The sequence below is a fragment of the Capricornis sumatraensis genome, chromosome 8, assembly GCF_032405125.1.
Source record: "Capricornis sumatraensis isolate serow.1 chromosome 8, serow.2, whole genome shotgun sequence".
Classification (NCBI taxonomy): Eukaryota; Metazoa; Chordata; class Mammalia; order Artiodactyla; family Bovidae; genus Capricornis; species Capricornis sumatraensis.
In genome coordinates, this window is record NC_091076.1 from 80,905,789 (window position 1) to 80,928,739 (window position 22,951).

Below are 22,951 nucleotides of genomic sequence, written 5' to 3' on the forward strand. Positions count from 1 at the left end.
TAGAGGTTTGGGGTCTTAGGCAGGGCCTAACAGGAGCTCCATAGCTCGAGTCAACTCCCCTCTGGGAAGTGCCATGTCAGAGACTGGACAAGAAGCACGACCTCCGTGACCCCGTTTCAGTTTTGAGATTCTGATTTTAAATTCTGAGATTCCAACAAGAGGCTTCTTGAACTTTCAGGGTCACAGACCTCTGTGGGAATGATAAAAACTATGTACCCTTTTATCCCCCAGATGTACACACTCTCAGACCGCTGAAGGCCCCTCAACGGGCCAGCAGCCCCGGAGCAGGATCTCTGCTGGTCTCTTAGGCCGGACACCGGCAACCTGAGCGGCTCCGCGGCTCCGCATCTGGTGCGGCTCGGCGTCAGGCGCGGGCGGGGGCGTGCCAGGGGGCGTGCCCTGAGGCGGGACCAAGGTGGTGCTGGCCACGCCCCTCGGCCGTGCGAGAGGCCGAGCTTGCTGCATTGCAGCCGCCGCGGCGCCGCTCGGCTCCTCACTCCCAACAATGGCGGCTCCGAGCCCCAGCGGCGGCGGCGGCGGCGGCGGCGGCTCCGGGGGCGGCAGCGGCACCCCGGGCCCCGCGGGGTCTCCGGCGCCCGGCCACCCGGCCGTCAGCAGCATGCAGGGTAAGGAAGGCGGCGGCGCCGAGACCCCGGCCCCCCCCGGCGGAGCCGTCCGCGTCGTCGCGGCCTGTCTCCGCGCCGCGGACGCCCCCGGACCCGGCTGAGGAAGCAGCCGCGCCGGCCAGCCTCCCTCCTCCCCTGCCTTCCCGGGCTCGGCCTGGCTCCCGGCGGCGGGCCCCGGCCTCCGCCCGCGCCCGCGCGGCCCGGGGCTCCCCCCGCCACCGGCCGCCGGGCCCACCTAGAGTCCGACCCGCCCCCGCGGCCGCCCCGCCGCGGCCCCGCTTACCTGGCGCGCCCCGCCTGCCTTTCCGGGAACGCGCGGCCGGGCGGCGGCTGGAGGCGCCCGGGCCTGGCCTGCGGTCCCGGCCGCTGAGGGCGGCGGCGGCGTCCGGGCCCCGCGCCCCTCGGCGGCGCCCCGGCCCTCTCCCCGCCGCCGTGGGGCCCGCGCAGGGCCATCTTGGTCCCGCGGGCGCCGCCGAGTCCGGCTGCCGCGCTGACCTCTGCGCTTCGCGCGGGCCCTCTGGACCCTTGGTTTGCAAACTTTTGCAGGGTTTCCGCGCGCCGGGCGGGGCGGGGGGTGACTCCGGCCTCTGCTACCTGTGAGAGGTAACCAGACAGCCCTTGGCCCCGGGAGCGGCGATTTGTTTCGGGCCGGGGGTTTCTGTGCTAGCGTTGTATGCGGACCAAATAAATAAAACTGGGAATTGGGTTTAAAGGGAGAGATCCGGCACCTCGAAGGGCTGGGGTCAAGAGTGGGTCTGCGTGGAGGCTGCGCACCTGGAGCTGCCCTCCTGATCAGTGACTTGCCCCACCGGGAACGCCTGTGAGCTCTCTGTAGCTCTTGACTGGTGGTGGTGTTAAAAAATACTAGGCCCCAGCCCATCAGGGACCGTTTCCTTGAGTTTACTGGGGAATTTTGAGCAGTCACATTATTTTCGAAAACAGGGAATCTCGGAAATCTGACAACTTTCGCAAACTCTAACAGAATCAGTAGGGTTACCCTTCATGGTCAGTGCGGCCATGGTTACTCCTTGATGAACATTTACCTAAAGGGCTCTGAGATCTGTCTTATGCCGTGTGTCGTTAGGTTTGACATTTCTTGAGTCTTTTGGATTTATGCGAGTGTGATTCAGGAAGCAGAGAAGGGGATTTTTGTCATTTTTACCTCCCTCTATCCCTCCTCCTGGGATATAGGTAAGGAACAGAGAGGACACTTTGTGTGCAGGCCCTCAGATGATTAATTGGGATTGAATTAGTTCCTAGATACCACTGTGTTGCACAGTATACAAATGAATACAGGATGCATTTCCTGATCTTTCCATTGGGCAGTCTAGTTGGTGGTGGCGAAATGAAACAGTAAAATGACAATTTAAGATTGTATTGCATATCCCAAACGAGTGACTTATAGGGCTTATAAATATGCAAGTTTTGGGGGGCTGAGGGTACGGAGGCTGATAGTTTGAAAAAGCTGTAGACATTTATTTTCCAAAAAATATTGAGCATCTGTTTTTAGTGCCAGGCATGGTGCTCCAGCTCATAGTGCTCTTCATAGGAAAGAGTGAATCAGCCTCATTCTTGATGGAGCTTATTCTTCAGGTAGGATTGGGGAGGGAAGACAGTGTGCAGATAAATAAGAAAAGTTGCTAATTGAGAAAAGTGTAATGAAAGTAACAGGCTGGGGTAGAATTTGATAGGGGAGGGGGCAGTCTGCTTTGATAAGGTGGTCTTAGAGGACCTGTCTGGTAAGATGACTCTTGTGATAAAGAAGAGGGTTCTAGGCAAAGGGAACCATACATGTGAAGATTCCAAAAAGTGGAAAAGAGCTTGAAGTATTCTAGAAACTCAGAGAAAGGCGTCATGGTTAGGGGTTACCCTGATGCTCTCCATCCTCCTCCTCCCAATCCCTGGGTTTTTATACCCAGTCAGCCGACCTTTCTAATATGCAGTTTTGTTGTTGTTTAGTCATTCAGTCGTGTCTGACTCTTTGCAACCCCATGAACTGTAGCCGGTCAGGCTTCTCTGTCCATGGGATTTCCCAGGGAAGATCTTGGAGTGGGTTGCCATTTTCCTTCTCCAGGGGATCTTCCCAACCTAGGGATTGAATCCGAGTCTCCTGCAATGCAGGCAGATGCTTTACTGCTGAGCCACTGGGGAAGCCCCTAGTAAGCGGAACCCAGTTTGAAAGAGAGAGGGAGGGCTTTAAGACTTCTCTTTGAACTCCTGATGAATTTTCTTTTGTCAGTGCTGTGTGTAGCCTTGATTGATTCAGGAACCTGTTGGTTATATCTTCTTGAACCAATCTCGATTACTCAGAGTGAAGAGAAGCACTTGAAGTTCTCAGGATGTTCTCTCGTACAAGCCAGGTTACAAACCATGGACTTAAGCAGCTGGGTAGAATCTTCATTTGTCTTGTGATGTTAGAGCCTCACCTCCCCTCCTTGACCTACCAGATCTTTGGCTTTAAGTCAAACTTGTGATCCTTGGTTGTTTGGTAAATGCCACTCCCTCCCCCTCCCATCCCTGAACATGGTCAGTTGCCTCCCCAAAGTCCTGTCTCTCTGGAGTTGTTAATGACCGTGCTCATTCCAGTAATGGTGTTCAGTTGAGGGGCCACGTGGAATACACGTCATCTAACAGACCTCGTGATCGATCTGTGTGATAAGCACTGTGCTGGACACTGGATCACTCTGCACACTCTTTTATGGTCTGAGGTTTATGACCCAGGAGTGGTCTCAGTTGAGAATTACTCTTTTTGAATATAATGCTTGAGTTAAGCCAGAGCTCTGGAGTCCTGGATTTGAATCTCTTCACCAGGATTTACGAATTCTGTGATCTTGGGCAAGATACTTAACCTTTCCCAGTGTCAGTTTCTTCATTGGAAAGTAGGCATCCCTGATGGCTCCCACGGTGAAGCGTCTGCTCGCAATGCGGGAGACCCGGGTTTGTTTCCTGGGTCGAGAAAGTCCCCTGGAGAAGGAGGTGGCAATCCACTCCAGCACTCTTGCCTGGAAAATCCCATGGACAGAGGAGCCTGGCAGGCTACAGTCCATGGGGTCGCAAAGAATCGGACACGACTGAGCGACTTCACTTCACTTCACTTCCAGGAACTTCTAGAATGCAGATACAGCATGGGCCTGACATACAGTTAAGTATGTGATCAATACATATTAGGCATTATCATTTTTAATAGCAACAATGCTCTTACTTATTATGGTCTAATTAATTGTCTCTTTCATTATTAGCAGATGAGTTCCTAACCCCTCATCATGGAGTTTCTTTAGCTTCATTATCATTGGGTTCTACCCTTTTCTGTGAACTGTTTATTTTCATTTTTCATTATTGAGCATTTCTGTTCAGAATGTTCTCGGTGAGTATTCTTCCTGAGTTCAGGTAACTGCTCTGCCATGTACAAGCTCTGCAACCTTGGCAAAATTACTGATCTTTTCTGAACTCATCTATTTCTCCTTTGTTAAAGTAGGAATAATACTTACACGTTGTGAGAATCACATTATTAGATTAATGCTTATGAAAGTGCTTTGAAAATTATAAAATCTCTACATGTATATAAAGGGCCTTCCCACGTGGCGCTAGTGGTAAAGAACCCATCTGCCAGTGCAGGAGGCTTAGAGACACAGGTTCTATTCCTGGGTCGGGAAGATCCCCTGGAAAAGGGCATGACAACCCACTGCAGTATTTTTGCCTGGAGAATCCCATGGACAGAGGAGGCTGGCGGCCCATAGGATCGCAAAGAGTTGGACACGACTGAAGTGACAGCATGCACCCACACATATGTATATAAGGATTAATATTAAACATGGTTTGTTAAATACTTTAGTTAGTTGTCCCGTAAAAATTAATAGATTTTAAAAATGAGAAATTTATTATGGAAAACTTAAAGCAGGGAAAAATAAAACATCTTAAACTTTACTTGGGTAGCTGAGAAATGTCAGTTTTTAAAAATTGGTTAGAATCTGTGTGTGTGAAAAAGAGACATCTGTAAAGTACTTGTTATAGGAAATGGTTATAAATTATATGTTATAGGTGCCTCTGATTCTGTTAATGTGCTTATCTAGGCAATTTTTCTTTTTTTGAGTCTCTTATAACGTGTATAACGTGTATAATACATGCATAACATGTATGTTTGTATAACAGAAAACTTACAGACTATTCCTTACCCATTTACCCTCAGCTGAACATTTTACAAATGTCGATTTAAGTAAAAAGAAAAATTGATTGTGCTTTTAAAAAATATACAAAATAACTCACAGCCTAGCAACCATAGTTAATAATATTGTATTGCATATTTCAAAGTTGCTAACAGAGTAGATCTTAAAGTTCTCATCACAGGAAAGTTTTTTATGTACGATGATGAATGTTAAGTTGACTTACTGTGTGGTGATCATTTCTCAATTTATACATTGAATCAAGTTGTATACTTGAAACTAATAGAACATTATGTCGATTATACCTCGTTAAAAATTTTACAGAAAGAAAACACAAACACACACACAAAACTTACAAGCATAATGAAACATATCTGTTAAGGAAAAGTGAAAATTTGAATCAGTATACTTTTTTCTCCCAGTAATATTTGCATATACAAAATTAGTATGAAATGCCCTAATTGTGATTGTATGACTGTCTTTCTGTCTTTCCCATTTACCAGAGGAGTGTGCCTTAATCCTAATTTTAAAAAACTGAATGGTGCACAGGGATAAGGTTCCAAACTTTGGAGTGGCTTGCCTTTCCTAGTGTGTTGGAACACACTTCTCTCACCGTTTATTTGACATGACCTGAAAAATAAAACTCAGCTCAGGAAATTGGTGCCCCTCAAAGCACGTGATGTGTTTCTCTATGTTCCTTAAAAAGGAGAGTAACCCTAGTATTAAATTTAAGAAAGTAGAAAAACATAATGCTCTCAAGATACTTATTTTCTCATGTTTTCCTTAATGTCCCTTATCAGAGTGTATATTGACACTTGTTTAAAGCAGTGTATTAGAGAACCCTGTATTTTAAGTTATGTTTCTTTTTTTGTAAATTTCTCTTTTCCTGTTCTGTTTCTGTTACCTGATTTGAGAAGCTTGAGTTGACTTGGGCCCATAGAGTTTTTCTTATTTTTAGGGGTCTGGAAATCAGATCAACTCCATCGCACATAATTCAGATGGATCTCTATCACTTGGAGATCTGGACAGCCCACGTGATACAATCTGAGGAAGTATAATTCAGATTTAAAGTCAGGAAGGGAAACTAATAGTTATCATACCTCTTTTTCCACCGTCTTGTCTTAAGTTGATGGCCATAAGCTCTCTTTAAGGGTAGGTGGGCATGGTCCCCTTTTTTAGATAAGGGAACAGACATTTAAACTGAGGGATTTGCTCTGGTGAAAGTGGGTTTTAATCCACCTGGTGACAGGCAGCCTTTGTTCTTATTTCCTAGGCTTCCTAGCATGAGGTGAGATGGTATTTCAGTGCTTAGTTACAAAACTGGAGTCAGTAAGGTAGTCACCAGCCACAGGGAGGAAAGGAACTGGGCATATGGGGACTGACAAGATCCTGAATGTTAATCGTGAGTGACTAGTCCTGAATGATGCGGATAACCTGGAGTTACTCTATTAAGGTGGGTTCCTTTGCAGTTTGAGAAAGGTGAAGTCAGGAAAACTCAAGGAAGTAACCCAGCAGGAAATCTGTGGAACTCTGTCTAAGTACATTGAAAATACAAGGTCTGGATAGGCTTAGATAGGTGCTTAGATGTTACAGCCGACATGGTGTACCGTGAGTGATTTGACAGTTGAAGGCATGCGCCAGAATTCTGAGGTTGGAGTTGCAAGGAGACCCACTGCTGGCGTCTTCGGCTGTGTAAAATGAGGGTTTGGGCGCTTGGTCTGTGGCCTGACCCGGGAAGCAGGCAGCTGTGATTTTCTTTATGTCAGGTTGGCTTCATACTGTAGTCATCATCCCTTTTCAGCATTTCTAGAATCCAGGGTGTCTGGAAACCATAAGGTGCTCCTGAGGAGGTGGGCAACTACTTAGACCCCTGCCCTACCCGCCCCCTGCCACCCATTGTACCCTCGCCCAGATGAAGACAATGGGGGATGGTTGCTGTGCCCCACGAGGGCCATTCGACAAGCAGCTTTACACGTGGGCGTGCTGTTTCAAATTCTGAGATCTATTGATGTTATTGTTAATCGTATATATAATGAGGAAACTGGGGCTCAAGTGAGATGACTTGTTTGAGTTTCTCAGTTGGAACTAGAACCTGGGTCTGACATTCTTCATTTTGTTCTCTACTTTCTCAAATACCATTATGCCTTTGGTTTTACTGTGCACTTACACACATCCTAAACAGCCTTTGAAAGTGTTGCAGACAAGCTCACTTTATCTGGTAAGTACAGTAAATTGTAGGTTTCCAGTTATGGCCAGTTAAGGGCTCTCAGGATTGGGGCTAGAGGGTGAGAATGAGGGGAACATGCAGGAGAAGCCTGGTGAGAAAACGGAGAGGAAACCCCCCCACCTTTATTTCTTTTGTGGGCTTACTAGCACCCTGCCCTGTGTATCTCTATGTTTTATTCTTGGATGTCTGAGATTTGGTGAAAAGAAACTTGGTTGGGGCCAGATAAAATGAAAAGGACTCAAATTTGAAGCAGGAGATCAAGTAAAATTAAGGCCCCGGGTACAGATACTAAGTTAAAGAGTGCAGCGCCTAAGATTTGAAAATTTAACCTGTTACTAGCAAGTGGATTCAGCTGGTGCTCTCGGAGATGCAGGGCTCAGAGTATGTGCATGGAAAGACAGACTTTAGATGTAATTTGTGAGACAAGTGAGACCTCAAAAATTGAATATATGTGAATGAATATTAATAGGGTAATTAAAACAATCGTGGGAAAAGGCAATGGCACCCCACTCCAGTACTCTTGCCTGGAAAATCCTATGGATGGAGGAGCCTGGTGGGCTGCAGTCCATGGGGTCATGAAGAGTCAGACATGACTGAGCAACTTCACTTTCACTTTCATGCATTGGAAAAGGAAATGGCAACCCACTCCAGTGTTCTTGCCTGGAGAATCCCAGGGACAGGGGAGCCTGGTGGGCTGCTGTCTATGGGGTTGCAGAGAGTCGGACACGACTGAAGTGACTTAGCACAACAATCTCAAATTTGCTTAAGTTGAGGATATTGGAAGTTTTCCTCCCCATTTCCTTCTCACCATCTTTCTCTTTTACAAAGGTGATGGTGGCTCCCTTGGCCCCGCCTTGCCCGTTGAACATCATAAACTTTCCTTCATCTGTACTGTACTGTAAGCACCAGTTCTGTGACCTTGGCGGGTTCTTCTCCATGGTTTTTTTTTTAATAATCTCTCTCTATATAGATTCTCTCTACATATGTGTGTGTGTATATATGTGTTGTATATGTATACATGTATGTTATGTATGTGTAGTCTTAGAGGTCTAGAAAGATGTAGCTAATAACTTTTTATCTGAGTTCATCAGTAAGACGACATGGAATTTCAAGGAAAAGGCAGGTCATTCTGTCCCAGTTTCTTTAGCCCGTGCTTGCCCCTGAACCCCAGAGCAGTTAGCAGATCTTTTCTGAATGAAGAATAATCCAGAGAGGGAAGTAGGTATGAGTCCTTAGAGTCTGTTCACTTGGTCACTTCATCCATAACTAGGTTAGTCTGTAGTTTTACTTCAAGAAGTCTGCCCTCTCTTGTTAGTTACATGCATGGATTCTGTACTGATTACAGAACTTCCACGTTTTGAGAACTTTTTAGCATTTAAAAGGCTTAACTTCTAATGTGTTCGGGGAGTAATTGGTGACATTTCTAACATTCCCAGTTACATATGCCTTAAATTTTTTCCTATTCATTATACTTTTACCCTGTGACTTATTTTTAATACAACCGCACAGATCCTTCTCATTCTTCTTCACATACCTTTCAGATTTATTTTTCCTGCTCCTTTGCCCATTCCTATTGCTGTTCAGTTCACCTCTTCTCTCCCCTTTTATTTTTGCTACCTAGTAGCAACTACTGACTGTATTTAGCGCTAACAAGAGAATGGTAACAATGGGATGTTTCAGTGTTTTACCAGCTTCCTCTCCAGTCTGCAGGTGAACTTCCCCCTCCCTCTTCCAGTGGTGAGATTGGGAGACGGGCCTCTGAGCTCCTCCCTGTTCCTTTTCCACTTGCTTCCAGAACGCCTGCTGCCAGCTCCTATTCCTCCTGACTTGTGCCTGGTGGGATGCTGGCTGGCTTTTAGTTGCTTAGGTTCATAAGACCCACAGAATCCTTCCCCGCCCCCCCTCTTCTTCTAGAGTGTTTCTAGACTCTTAAGATGTGTGGGCTTCAGTAGTTACGGCATGCGGTCCTAAAGTACACGGGGCTCAGTAATTATGGTATGTGGGCTCAGTTGCTCTAGAGCATGTGGGGTCTTCCTGGACCAGGGATCAAACCCATGTCTCCTGCATTGGCAGGCCGTCTCCTATCCACTGTGTTCTCAGGGAAGTCCTATAACTTAAAATCCTAAGAATTTTGATAGCTGGATGGGAGAGATAATCCTTTTTTGTCCTGGTTCTTTTTCCTACAAATTTTGATTGAATTTGTATAAGTACATTTGAGCAAAACTCATTCTAAATTTGATTTCTCCATTTTGTTCCCCAAAGCAATAAAAGCAGAGGTATAGGTAGACCACTAAGAAAACTGGAAATTCACCCAATAGACTGTGAGGCAAATGAATACAGATTCATTTGTATTTGGGAAGGCTTTTGTTTTGAACAGCTTATTTGACTGGGTGCATTTTACAGAATTACATCTGTATAAATGTATGTGGAAGGTATAACCAGACCTAACTGAATTTGGAAATATGTTCATGTATCTGAGGAGAATTCACAGGTTTTCTTCCTATAGCTCCTATAGTCCTAGGGACATGGTCTTTTTTCAGGCCTACTTTAGAGAACTTCATCACCTCTTTAGTAGTTCACTGTGTTATCATTTGAAGTTAGCTCATTGGCAGAATGTTGCTATGTGTGTTTAGCTTTTACAGTTTATCAACTAGCAAAGCTTTCGAATCAGGGGTAGTAATCAAATAGTTTCAAGTTTGCAATTTGAGTTAATAAAATGTGATATGTTCTGAACTTGTAGATTGAAAAAATTGACAAAACTGTCTTAAAAGTTACTATTAACTTCTAAGGGCTAATAGCTATTCTTTTTATTGAATAGATGTGAAAAGTAAGGGTTAAGGCAATGTAACTCCAATGTAACTCTTATAATTTGAACTTGATTTCAGTTCCATATAATTATAAAAGTACATCTACATCAGAAAGCTGAGTTTTTAAAGAAAGCCCATGTGTTATAGTTATCTCTGTGATGGTGGAGGTTATGTGCTTTGAGCTGTTCTTGAATGTAATATACAAATGCAATGTCATGTTCTAATTTTGGTTTGTTTGATTTACAGTAAATGAACTGGAACTTATCTCTTTTACTTTAGGCTTTCAGATAAACTTCTGTGAAAAGGCACAAAGTAAGCTACAAGTTTTATGATATTATGCTACTTACTTTTTTCATATCCATCTTGGTATTGGGAATGTGTCCACTATTGTTTCAACTAACCAACCATAGCAGTTTTACTTTGAAAGAGCTTCCATTTTTCATTAGTTTCCCAAATTAAAAAAAAAAATCTGTGTTATATTCTTGATTGTGAATTGTTCTTGCTTTCACTTGGATTGACCTAGGAGAAACATACGTAGGTATTCAAATGCATGTGAGTGTAGAAAGAGATATATGGATATAGACAGATATACTAGATTTAGAAAGATACACGTTCATAGTATATAGTTGTATAGAAAGATGTATATAGATATTTGGACTTAGCCAATTTAAATCACAAGTTGAAGAAAGTTCACTTTTACGATTGCAGTGCAAAGAAGTATATAGTATAACTGTACTCTGAGACTTCATGCTTTAAAGTTGACTTATTTTGAAGCATGCATTTAATGAATTTAAAATTTTTTTCTTTAAAAACAAAGCTTTTTTTCTTTTTCCTTTCCACTCCCCTCAAAATAGACCAGGGTTGTATATTAGAGCACCAGTCTTCATAGACTACAGAATAGGTTTTCTATAGGAAAGCAAAATTTCTAAAGCTAAAACAAATAAATTTTAAACTTAAATGTCATTTGTATAAAATGCAATATAAAAAAGTCCCAATTCAAGAAGACTATTCTTTAGTTACCACAAATCTATCCCCAAATAAAATGTGTTCATCTTCTGCTTGTTGTTTCATAGAGTGGAGAAGAATAACAGTTGTGCTTTTTTTTACTTTTTGGCTATGCCATTTGCCAGGATATCAGCTCCCTAATTGAATCAGTTCCCGGGTTGAACCCAGGACCTGGCAGTGAAAGTGTGGAGTCCTTAACCACTGGGCAACCAGGGAACTCCATGACTGCTTCTTTATATACACTATTCTCTTTCCTCCAACTTTATGAGATGTAATTGATACATGTCACTGTTTAAGGTACATGCATGATGGTCTGATGCACTTACATATTGTGAAACGATTACCACAGTAGGGTTAGTTAACACCTCCATCACCTCTCATAACAAAGAGTGAGAATCTTTAAGATTTACTCTCTTAACAGCTTTCAAGTATAGAATACTCTGTTTTAGCTATAGTCACCATGCTGTACATTTTAGATCCTCTGATATGTATCATTTTTAAGTTAGTTCAAATGAAACAGTTTAACCTGGAGAGAACATTTCTGCTGTTTTAAAACTTTCTGCTGGAAGTGAGTGAGTGAAAGTCACTCAGTCATGTCCAAATCTTTGTGACCCTGTGGACCATACAGTCCGTGGAATTCTCCAGGCCAGAATACTGGAGTGGGTAGCCTTTCCCTTCTCCAGGGGATCTTCCCAACCCAGGGATTGAACCCAGGTCTCCCACATTGCAGGCATATTCTTTACTAGCTGAGTCACAAGAGAAGCCCAAGAATACTGGAGTGGGTAGCCTAGCCCTTCTCCAGTGGATCTTCCCAACCCAGGAATTGACCTGGGTTCTCCTGCATTGCTGGTGGATTCTTTACCAACTGAGCTATCAGAGAAGTCAATGGAATGAACATTATGACTTCCTTGGAAAAGTAGTTAACAAAAATTTATTTCTTGAATGGTTTCCCTGTGATATAAATCCATAATGAGTAATAGAGTATGCTAGACCCTAGGATAAAAATTTTTTAATTGGTCCATCTTGTCATCCTTGTCTTACCTTAAACTAAAAATGGTACATGATTTCCTGCTTGTAGGGAACCTACACATACGATACATACCTCCATGTAATGAAGTTACAGCATCTAATTTATGCTATGTTTTAAATGTATATTACACATTTTCTGCGACAGTTTTTAGCTTTCAGTTATATTTTAACATAAAACATTGTTCTAATATTTGATGTAATTTAAAAATTTTTATGTATGGACATAAAATCTAATTTAAGAAAAATGTTGCCATTTAAAAAATTCAGAATTGCATTTACACTGTTGCTTTTTTCTCTTAGTCCTTTTGTGGGCTATAGAGAATAGTCCACAATATGAGAAATATTGATTGTGTTAAGTTTAAATTGTGTATATAGTGACTATAAAGCTCTTTAGGTAAGATGCCTTCAGACTGTCTAGACGGTGCGGTGCTATCTCTTTGTATTTGCTAGGGAAATACCAGGTTTGAGGTGTTGCACGCTTTACTGTAGCCACAGAAGCCAACTGGGAAGTGTGTCTCTGCCCACCATTGGTTGCTTTCACCACTTCTTCACCCTGACTGCGCTCTCCCTTTTTATTTCTCCATCTCTGTTTGGGAGGTCTCCTTTCAGTTTTCCGGCTTTTGAAATTCCCCAGTGGCTCAGTGGCAAACAATCCACCTTGCGGTGCGGGAGCCATAGGAGACTCAGGCTCGATCCCTGGATCAGGAAGATCCCCTGGAGAAGGAAATGGCAACCCACTCCAGTATTCTGCCTAAGAAATCCCATGGACAGAGGAGCATGGTGGGCTGTAGTCCATGGGGTCACAAAGAGAGACATGGCTGAAATGACATTAGCACGCACGCAAGCACAGTTTTGTGCATTCATTCACAGAGCGCATGTTGGACACTGAGGCTCCATCCAGCGATGGAGATGAATGGGGCAGCAGTGAATAGAACCGGTCCCTGCCCCCGGCGGGCTCTTAGTGCAGAGGAGCCGCTGTGTCCTGGGCACCTTTGCTTCCACTGTTCTGTCAGGAGAGAGAAACACCATGGGGGCTTCTGTGGAGTCCCCTGGTAGCTACCTTCCTGGTGGGAGACCACGGCTCAGAGGTCCTGCGATGGCCTGGCCTGTCGTGGCGTCAGGCAGAGCTGTCTCTGTGGGCTCGGACCTCAGAGGATGTCTCGAGGAAAGGGAGGGTGGGAGCAGGGCTGGTGGCGCGGAGGCCAGCTCTAAGTTGACGGCTCTTGTTTTTGTACAGTTGGTACCTGTGTTTTAGGGTAAGTTTTCAGCTGTTGACATCTATTAACACTTTTACCCAAGACTGGTCCTGTGATCTGCGTAACTTAAAATTTGTAAGTGCAGTTTGGTAATGCTTGCAGAAAATCAGTCTTCCAGTTTGCTCTGGAACATAGCCATTAACTGTATGTTAAAAGTAGCCACTCATTTCTTTGCAAATGAAGGGCTTGAAATCACCAAAGCAGCATTTTCTTACTTATTAGGGTATACTCTATTGCCAGAATCTCCAGTTTCATTCTGAAGGTGTTTCAAATGATCAGAAAAACTATAATTTAATTCATTAAAAATAATTATATAGCAGACAGTAGTTGAAGGAGGGAATGGAGTGCGGAGAACACAAGTACATTTTGTTAAAAGTCCACTAAGTGTGAATGCTGCTTCAATGTTCAATTCTCCATCACAAATCAGAAAGACTTATTGTAAGATGGTTCTGATGACTAATGGAAGCTCTGAAGGATTAATTTTTCCCCATTGTTTGACCTACACATAGTTTTTTTTTTTTTTTTAATATTGCTATATCACTATTCCAGTAGTTTATTACAATTGCCTGTTAAAAGTTAGTGGAGTTTTATTGGTGATGTGTGTGTAGGTTTATAACACACACACACACGTGTGAGATTGCATATTTAATTTTGGAACTAGATTTTTATAGAAATTCAATAAAAATCCACGTTATACCTCATGATCTTTGACCAATTATAGTTTCTGCTCTTATTTGTTTTTTTAAATATATATAAGAATATATATTATCTTATTTATCTTAAGATAAGTAAAGTTATTATTTGAGACAACAGTGTTAATATTTCTTTTTAACACTGTTGGATTATTGAATTTTTCTGAAGTCTGAATGTAAGACTACATCAGGGGAAAATACTTCTTTCCGATGTAGAGCTCCTACATTTAGAAGGTTGATTAGTTCATCATTTATCATTTGGAGATAATGATTTTGTACTTGTAAATATGTTTATGTGATTTATGAGCAAGTTTGATATCTCAGTGACTGTAATGAGCTAACTTGTAAACATAGTTCTTTAAAATATGATTTGCCTTGCTTTATAAAACCAGTTTTTCTTTGGATGGGGGAGAGCAGGAGATTTGCTCAAAACAAAGTTTTTGAGATATGGTTTTGTGAGTATTAAATTTACCTCCATGTGTCCGCATTTTGATTTTTTTTATTTCTATGAGAATTTTAAGACCTGAGGGCATAGGGATTTTCCTCATAAAACACCTAATAGAATCCTGTGCCAATCTAAGTGAGAGCAGTTGGGAATCTGGAAAATAATTTCACACAAGAGCACTTTAGCTCCCTTTCCCCACCATGTGCTGCAGTGTATCTTCAGCAGTGTATTTCTGGAGAATTCTTGATGGCTGAAGACAACTTCTGGGTGTTGAGCTTCTGTACCTTTGCGTTTTGTACTTTCTGTAGCTCTGAAAAGATTCAGTGGCTTTAAAAATTGTTTTCCTTGAGAATGTTTGCATAGCAACAAGATGTTTATTTAGAAAATTTCATGTTCCAGAGCTGACTGTTATCCTTGAAGTCAATAGTAGAAATTAGATTACAGGTATTGATTGCTTTGGATAACACTGCACAGCTCAGTATTTGGGGGGAAATGGCGATATCCTAATGAGAGATTTTCCTTTCATTGTGAAACTATTCTTTTGAATAAGTACCCTGGATTGTTTTAAAATTGGTAATAATAAGAATGAGCCAATGAAGAGGAGAAAGGATGTTTTGTGAGTCTTCCCAGAAGTTTGAGGAAGTCGTTTGTAAGTTTACTGACTTGGTAAGTTCTGTGAAAGATGATGCTTCCCTCAGGAGAGTATTTGACTTTGTCGGAGGTGGGGTGTAGAGAACAGGTGAGCAGTGCAGAGAGGGTCAAGCCCTCCTGCATTTAGAACTAAGAGCTTAGATCACTTGATTATTAAACTTCTAATTTCTCGCTTTATGTAGCAAAAATCTACACCCAATGACTAAAATTTTATTACTTGAAATTTATTAAACTCAGCCATCCTAAGAAACAGAATGACCACATTTGCTTCGATTGTAGGTTAACATGGGTTATTTAAATATACATATATGCTGAAGTTAGTTGAAAAATGAGATGTTTGTAGGATTTGCCACAAGTCCTTAGGACTAAACATCTATTCTAGTTATCACTATCTTTGTCGACCCTGATAAACTGTCAATGGAAAGCCCTTCTGCTTAGAAACTATTTTTATAGTTATTGAATCCCATGAATTGTAGTCTTGGCAGAGTCAACTTCACATGTTCCCTTTAAACCAATTACCATTCCAAGGGGACTGTTACCTACTTATCTCTGGTCTTGGGAGTGATGGGAACATTAATTCTTCCTGAAAATGGTTTTGTTGCTAGAAGAAGAAAGGTTTCAAATACCTATTGCACCTTAAAAATCATTTGGAGAAATGTGTGTTTTTGAATGAGAAAAAAATGGGTGGTTCTCCCACACTGCAGGAAGTCACACTGCAGGAAGGCTCCCTTCATCTTCCAGTCCAGCTTTACTCTGAGCAGTGAGAGGATATTCGACAAGACTTTTGTGAGAAGTTTCCAGAAAGTATTCCCAACTGATTCTCCAGTTAATCAAAGTGACTTTCAATTTAGCTTATAAATTTAAGTGATGATTTTTAAGTGATGGTTTTTAAACCAGGTTCAGTAAATACTTGAATTCTTACTGCATGACTTTGAGTGCTTTGAAAATCCAGACACAAGTGTCTAGATGAAACGATGTTCCAGAGGAAATTTGCAGGGGCCATGTTGGTATTCATCTTTCATTAGGTAGAATTCAGTGAATATTACTCAGAAAAGAAAATGAAATGTATACATATTTACTCTTTAGAGAAGCTCTTAAAAAGGTTAAATAAATAGCGGCACAGTATAACATTTAATAAATATGTATATGCCACTAGTGGTGAGAGGCACCGCTGTCTTTAAAGATGGGTTAAGTCTTGACCCTACTCTGAAGAAGCTTATGTTCTTTGAGAAATTGCGCATGTAGAGGCAGACCACGTGGTGGAACTAAATAACAATAGGTAGCTCTCACTTAGTGCTTGCAAAACCCTGTTCTTAGATTTTTATTTCTCTTACCTAGTCTTCTCTATCACTTTCAATTATCTACGTTATTAACCCCGTTTCTTCCAGCAATCTTATGAAGTAGGTACGTAGATGAGACTGAAGCCCAGAAACGTGAAGGGCATTTTCCAAAGTCATGCAGCTACAGAGTGGCCGACTGTGTGACGCTGGCCTGGTCACAGGTTACATGCTGTAAACCGTACCATTTTATTGACTCTTGAAAGAAAGCAGTGTGCACTCATAGGAATGATGCTTTAAATCAGATGGCTTTTGAGGGGTCTTCAGTTGAAAATGATCAAGTCTGACTAAACATTAAATGGAGGGATTCCTTCTTGTGGCTCTAAATGAAGGGACAGAAGGGATCTACCACCAGGGAAGAAATGGTCAGTGAAAACTTCTGACCTCGACAGATGCAGAGAATGGAGTGCTTTGGGTGGGATTGTGAGGTAACTTGTTCGCAGAACAGCTGACAGATGAGGAGGTCAGGTGACTGGACCTATTCCACCACGGTGGCGGTGAGAGGTGCAGCCACGCGCTGCTTGAAGACAGACTTGCGTACAGGCTCTCGAAAACCAGTTGATGCTTTTAGCAAAAGATTTATGTCCCTCCTACATTCTTGTAACGAGAGGTGGGAGAAAGAACATTAATTTTTAAAAAACTTTTGATGATAGACGTTTTCCAACTTAGAATAGTATAATAAACCCCATGTACCCATTACATAGCATCACTGATTACAGACTTATGGCCACCTTTACTGCAGTTGTGCTTCCCTCTACTAAAACACTGTCAAGCAAGTTCTGGTTATCGTTAGTTCATCCACAGATGTGTCAGTCACACGTCTTCTAAGTGATCAGGGTTAGACTCCTATAACTTCAATGTCTTGTCACACTGTTAAGTAAACCAGTATTATCAGACAGCCACTCAGTGTTCAGATTTCCTCAAATGTCCTACAGGTGCCTTATTCACAGATGATTTGTTCCAAGTTGAGCTCTTAACAAGGTCCACACTGCATTTGGTTGATAATGTCTCTTAAATTTCCTTAAAGCAGCTCCATCTTCTCTTCTTTTTCCTCACCACTTATTCATTGAAAAACTTGGGTCATGTATTTTGTAGCATTTTGTACACTTTGAACTTGACTGATTACATCCCTTTGGTAATTAGTGTTTCACATGTTCCTCGTTGCCCTGCATTTCCTGTTACTTGATAGTTAGCTCCAGAAGATTTGATCATGCAGAGCTTCAGGTTTTGGACAAGAACACTTGATAGGTGGTGCTGTGTGTTTTTTGTTGCATCACACCAGGAGGCACGTGATTTCTGGTTGCAACTCTCCTTAGGACTGATCAGCGGGTTTCGGTGCTGTCAGTGTGATTCGTGTGGAGTAAACTTCCCCGTCAGCCTTTCAGCTGATGCTTCTGGCCGCCGTCAGTGGTTTTCGTCTAGACTAATTCTTTCATTTGGGACTGGTTAACTTGAGTTTCTAAACATTTGTGGTTTTCTGCAAATAGTTGCTGTCTTCAACCAACAAATAGTTTGTGTTTGGGGCATATTGTCAAATGCATGTTACTGCACTGATCATGTATGACTTAACTGCACCAGTGTTGCTGGATGTGAGGTGCATGCATCTATATGCACACGCGTGTACACAAGCCCTAATTGCACTTTTCTATACTCTAAGAGAATTAGAACTGGACATCTGTCTCTTCTTCTTACCCTGGAACATGAGTTAATCTGTTCCCTAACCAGGGTTCTTTTCAACTTTTTGAAGATCTCTAAATCTCTATAGGTAATAAAAAGCCATGTCAAATAATAATTCTTGTCCTTTTTTATTTTTTTTGGTGAAGTTGAGGAACCAGTGGGCATGTGAGATCAGTTGTGCCAAATTAAGATCAGTCCTGAACCGATGCCAGCTGTGCTCATTAATTGATATTCAGCACTTAGACTGCTCAGCTCCTCCAGGCATTCCCTTCCCAGGACTTGGGAACCAGGATTAGTCATCGAAAGTCAGTTTGGTGAGAATAGAAGGAAATAGGAGTTCTCATCCAAGATATTAAAAAAAAAAAAAAAACCACAAAAGCCATGAACACCCTGTGTTCCAGTTGGCAGTCACCTTCTCAGTGACTGGTTTATGCTTGTTCAACACGTGTCGTTATTCACCTTTCATTAATGACAGTTTCGTAAGTAGCTTTTACCTGTCACTGTCCCTGTTCAGTCACCCATCTTGTAACTACAGGACGAATGTCTCCCTGTGGTGGTGGTCTGATATGGCTTTGACCTTGCCCAGCTGTGAATGACAAACCCGAGAAACTTCCATCAGACGTCTAGGGTAATGCAGCACTGAAATGCAAAAAGGTGGTTGAGTGTATAAAAGATGATCACACATCTTACAACTGAAGGCAGTTATAAATGCCAGTTGTTTTTTTAAAGCATCATGACTAATGCTTGTGTCATGAAGTTGTATCAGTTAGGTGCATTTCTTTAGTTAAAGTTTGCTGACTAACTTTTTCAGAGAACCTACCTAACTTTTAGCTATGCTTTGTTTGATTAATGTGAACCGAAGAAGCAACATATTAGGTCTATCAGGAAGTACTGATGAAACCCCCAGAGACATTTGAGTGAAGCTATTTGTCCCTAAGGGTGTTAAATCAAAACTTGAGCTCGGATTATTCATTTATTCAAGAAATATTTGAGTTCCTGTGATACGCAGGTGCTATTATGAAAAGTCACCGGAGTGCTAAATCTAATTTCCAGTGGTCAGAAGTCATCCATATGAGTGTGTAGGTTCTGAGTGTGAGAATGCTTTTGTTCAGATGTTGACTGTGTCCCTGAAGAAGCAAGGGGTTGTTATATAATAACTGAGGTATTCTCTTGAGGACTAGTTTAACGTTATATGTTGTAGGGCTTTTGGCCCCCCCCAACTATGGATGATATTTTAGAATTAGAGAAAGTATCCTTGAGCTATAGCGTCCCTTCTGCTTTAGGTGGCACAGGCTGCAGGCTTGCTCACAGGTTTGGGTAACATAAAAATATCAGTTTATAAATATTGATGAAAATAAGGACAGATTTATTTCTTGACGTTAACTTCTTTTGCCTTTAGAAAATCTTAATATTCCTCACTTTTCACCGTTTCACATTTTGACACTGAGGTATTTTCTGACCCTACACAGTCTTCCAACATCAACTGTGCAACTCAGTTCTGACACTGTCTGCCTTGGGTTAGCATCACATCTCACAGGTTAAAGGGTTCAGCCCCATAAAGTGGCCCTGACTTCAGATCCAGCTGCAAATGGGGTGCCCAGGCTGCTCACACTTCTCCCTGGCTGACTGCATGTTACAGGGTTCCCTTAGCACCACACCCCCACCCCCCCCCGCCAGGGTTCACTTGTGCTAGAACAGCTCGCAGAACTCAGGAAAACACTTATGTTCACCAACTTATTATAAACGTGTGTAACTCAGGAAGAGCCAAATAGCAGAGGTATAGGGCAAGGGATAGAGAGAGAGGAGGGCATAGCTTCCCTGCCTTCTCTGGGTGCATCATCCTTTTATTGCTTCTGTGTGTTTGCCAACCAGGAAGCTCAGAGCTAATTTTGGGGAGTTTTTATGAAACTTTAATTGCAAAGGTATGACTGATTAAATTGTTGACCTTTGGGGATTGAACTGTCTCCACACCCTCTCCCTTCTGTGGTGGTTGGTGGGTGGGGCTGAAAACCCTCTGATCACTTGACTGGTTTTTCTGGACACCAGCACCCCCCATCCTGAAGTTCTGTACGCCCTCCCCACCCTCCACCTAATTAGCATAAACCCTGATGTAGTGGAAGGAGGCTTGTCATGAATAATAAAAGATGTTTATTACTTAGGAAATTCTAATGGTTGTAGGAGCTCTGTCCTAGGAGCCTCAGACAAATATCACATGCATTTTTTAAAAAATTATTGATACGTCACAGATAGTGTCTGTAGCAAAACCGCATGCATACAGCAGACGCATAGCTTTGAATCAGTACAGTTTCTAGACAGGCTAATCTGGAGTTACCTGGAAGGAAGAGTGGGTATGCACTGTTTCTTTGGCCAGTGGGTAGCTGATTTTCTGTTATGAAAAGGATCAAGATGTCCTGTCTGAGGACTGAGTGGTACCTCCAGTGTGATGCTAAATTGTCTGTAAAAGAAACAGCTTCCTTTATCCTAATCTTCTTGCTAATTTATAGGATTAATTTAGAAGAGTTAATTATTTATGACCGTGTGGGAATCCTTATTAGTATTTTAGGTTGATAAGGAAAGAAATTAGATAAAGGAAGAAATTAACATTTGACAAAAGTGTGGCTATGTTGCATGAGAGTCCCTTGAACTGCAAGGAAATCAGACCAGTCAATCCTAAAGAAAATAAGTCCCGAATATGCATCGGAAGGACTGATATTGAAGCTCCAATACTTTGGCCACCTCATGCAAAGAAATGACTCATTGGAAAAGACCCTGATGCTGGAAAAGATTGAAGGCAGGAGGAGAAGGGGATGACAGAGGATGAGATGGTTGGATGGCATCACCAACTCGATGGACATGAGTTTGAGCAAGCTCTAGGAGTTGGTGAGGGACAGGGAAGCCTGGTGTGCTGCAGTCCATGGGGTCGCAAAGAGGCAGACACAACTGAGCAACTGAACTGAACTGCTAATGGTATTATTCTAGGTAAGCTCTGTAAGGAGAAGTCAGATCTGGTTTTTTAGGAGCTGCCATCGAGGTTGTGCTGTTGGCTGAAATGGTCACCTCCTTAGCCCTGTGGCCTGGAAGCACTCACTGGAGCTCTAGGTCAGTGGCCCTTGCTTTGCCTTCTTTGTGTCATGCACCTGGTCTTTTCTTAGCACTGTGGTGCTTGTAACAAAAGGGGTGAAGCACTGATTGGAAAACTACTGACTGTATTATTAAAAAATACGGTGAATGTGCTTGTGTCATTTATAGGTGGTAGGAAGTTAAAATGATGATAGGATGTTGTGGGTTTGCCACGCAAAAAAAATAAATGTGATATAAGACCAGAGGGCACTTTGTTCCCTGTTAGAGCTCAGGCATGCCGTTGTGAGAACACCTGCACCTCTGCCTCCACAGTGAGGCTGGTGGAAGCTTCTGCCTGGCCTCACGGTGTTGGAAACTGAAATAAGCCCTGTGATTTTTTTTGGCAGTTTTCCTAAGTTTGCATATTATGTGCTTTGTCCCACTAGGAGGAGGACCACTGTGGATGGTTTTCTAGAAATCCTAACAGACTGCTGTTGGTGGATGCTGAGACAGTAACTTCAGACTTTGGGAAACCTGAGGGGTCTGATGGGGAGGCCTGCCCATCTCAGGAGAAGGGAGCTCTCTGACCATCAGCGTAGAAAGTTTTGTTGGAGTTGATCAACATGGCATTTATGTCTCACTTGTCTCCATGGGGCCCCTGTTGGTATGTTCACACGTTTGAGGCTTGAGAACAAAAATGCCCTGTGGATTTGGCTGAGTTTGGGGGATTACGTGGGCTTAAAGTATTCTGCTGCCTGGACAAGGTGCTGGGAGCTGTGACTGCCTGGTGTGCCGTGAACATTCCCCTCCCTGACCAGGGTTCGCAGCGCGTGTGGCCACCGAGCTTTTCTGTGGAGGGAAGTAGTGTAGGTGTGTCGTGGGCTAGGCCTTTTGTACGGGGACTGTGAAGGACGAAGGCATAAAGGAGATGCCCAGTAAGCTGGAGAGAACGTGCGGGACTCAGAGTGCTCAGCGCGTCTGCCTCTCCCTCCACGCTGGGGCAGAGGTGTGCTGACGGCCACAGCTGCCGCCGCTCTGCATCCGTTTGGATGGCACCCCACTCCAGTATTCTTGCTTGGAGAATCCCATGGACGGAGGAGCTTGGTGGGCTACAGTCCACGGGTCGCAAAGAGTCGGACACGACTGATCGTCTTCACTTTCACTCACTTTCAAGGCAGGTGTGCAGCTGGAATTCCCACTGTTAGGGACGGCCATCGGAGCTCGGCATTGTGGAGGGAGGGGATTGCCTTGGATAGTGTTTCCTGTTCTCTTGGAAATTAAAATATTGTTAATTTAGCTGATTCCCAATCATAGGACCACCAGAGAAGTCTGCATACTTGTATTTTTAAGGCCATTTTTTTTAACTTGTTCTCTCGGCCTCAGCAAGGTTAGGTTTAGAGAATAGATAGGTCGCTTTTAGGAAGTTCTGGTGTCAGGAGCAAGGAGGTTATAAATAAAACCGAAAAGAAAAGAAAAAACCCTTAGTGTAGAAAAACTGAAACAGAAAAGCAGAAAATATTAAAAAATCACTGATGATTTTAGCACTATGAATTAATTACCAGTGATGTTCTGGAGAGTGTGTATTATAAATTATATACACATGTGCTTTACTAAAATGATAGTTTATTAGACACATTACATATTGCCTGATTAAAAGGAGAAAAAAAAGCCCTTAAACTATTAGTGTTCGTTCTAATGTTAGTAGTCTTTTGTGGTGTGTTTTCTTGGTGGTAGTGTGGTATTCCCAATATGGATGTGCCATAATTTTTATAACTCATCTACCACAAATAGCTTTCTTTGGATAAGTTTCTTTGTGTAGTCTTTAACCTGCTGAAGGACGGATGCTCAGGGATGGAGTTACTGGCTTAGCCATCGGGACATTTTGAGGTGTTCTCCAGGTGTCGCGCTCTGGAAACTGGGCCTGTTAGTAATTCATGCACAGCAGTGCACTGTTTGTCCTTTCGCTTGCCTGTGTTCGC

At 42.8% G+C, this 22,951-nt stretch overlaps 1 protein-coding gene across 1 annotated transcript in view; it reads left to right on the forward strand.

Moving 5' to 3' along the window:
• Positions 1 to 505: 505 nt before the first annotated feature.
• Positions 506 to 22,951, forward strand: part of MAP2K4 (mitogen-activated protein kinase kinase 4) — a 77,757-nt gene continuing 55,311 nt past the window's right edge. Inside the window, exons 1-2 of the mRNA XM_068976847.1 lie at positions 506 to 626; positions 10,100 to 10,132. Of these exons, the coding sequence (XP_068832948.1) occupies positions 506 to 626; positions 10,100 to 10,132 (154 nt within the window). The remainder of the gene's footprint in view (positions 627 to 10,099; positions 10,133 to 22,951) is intronic.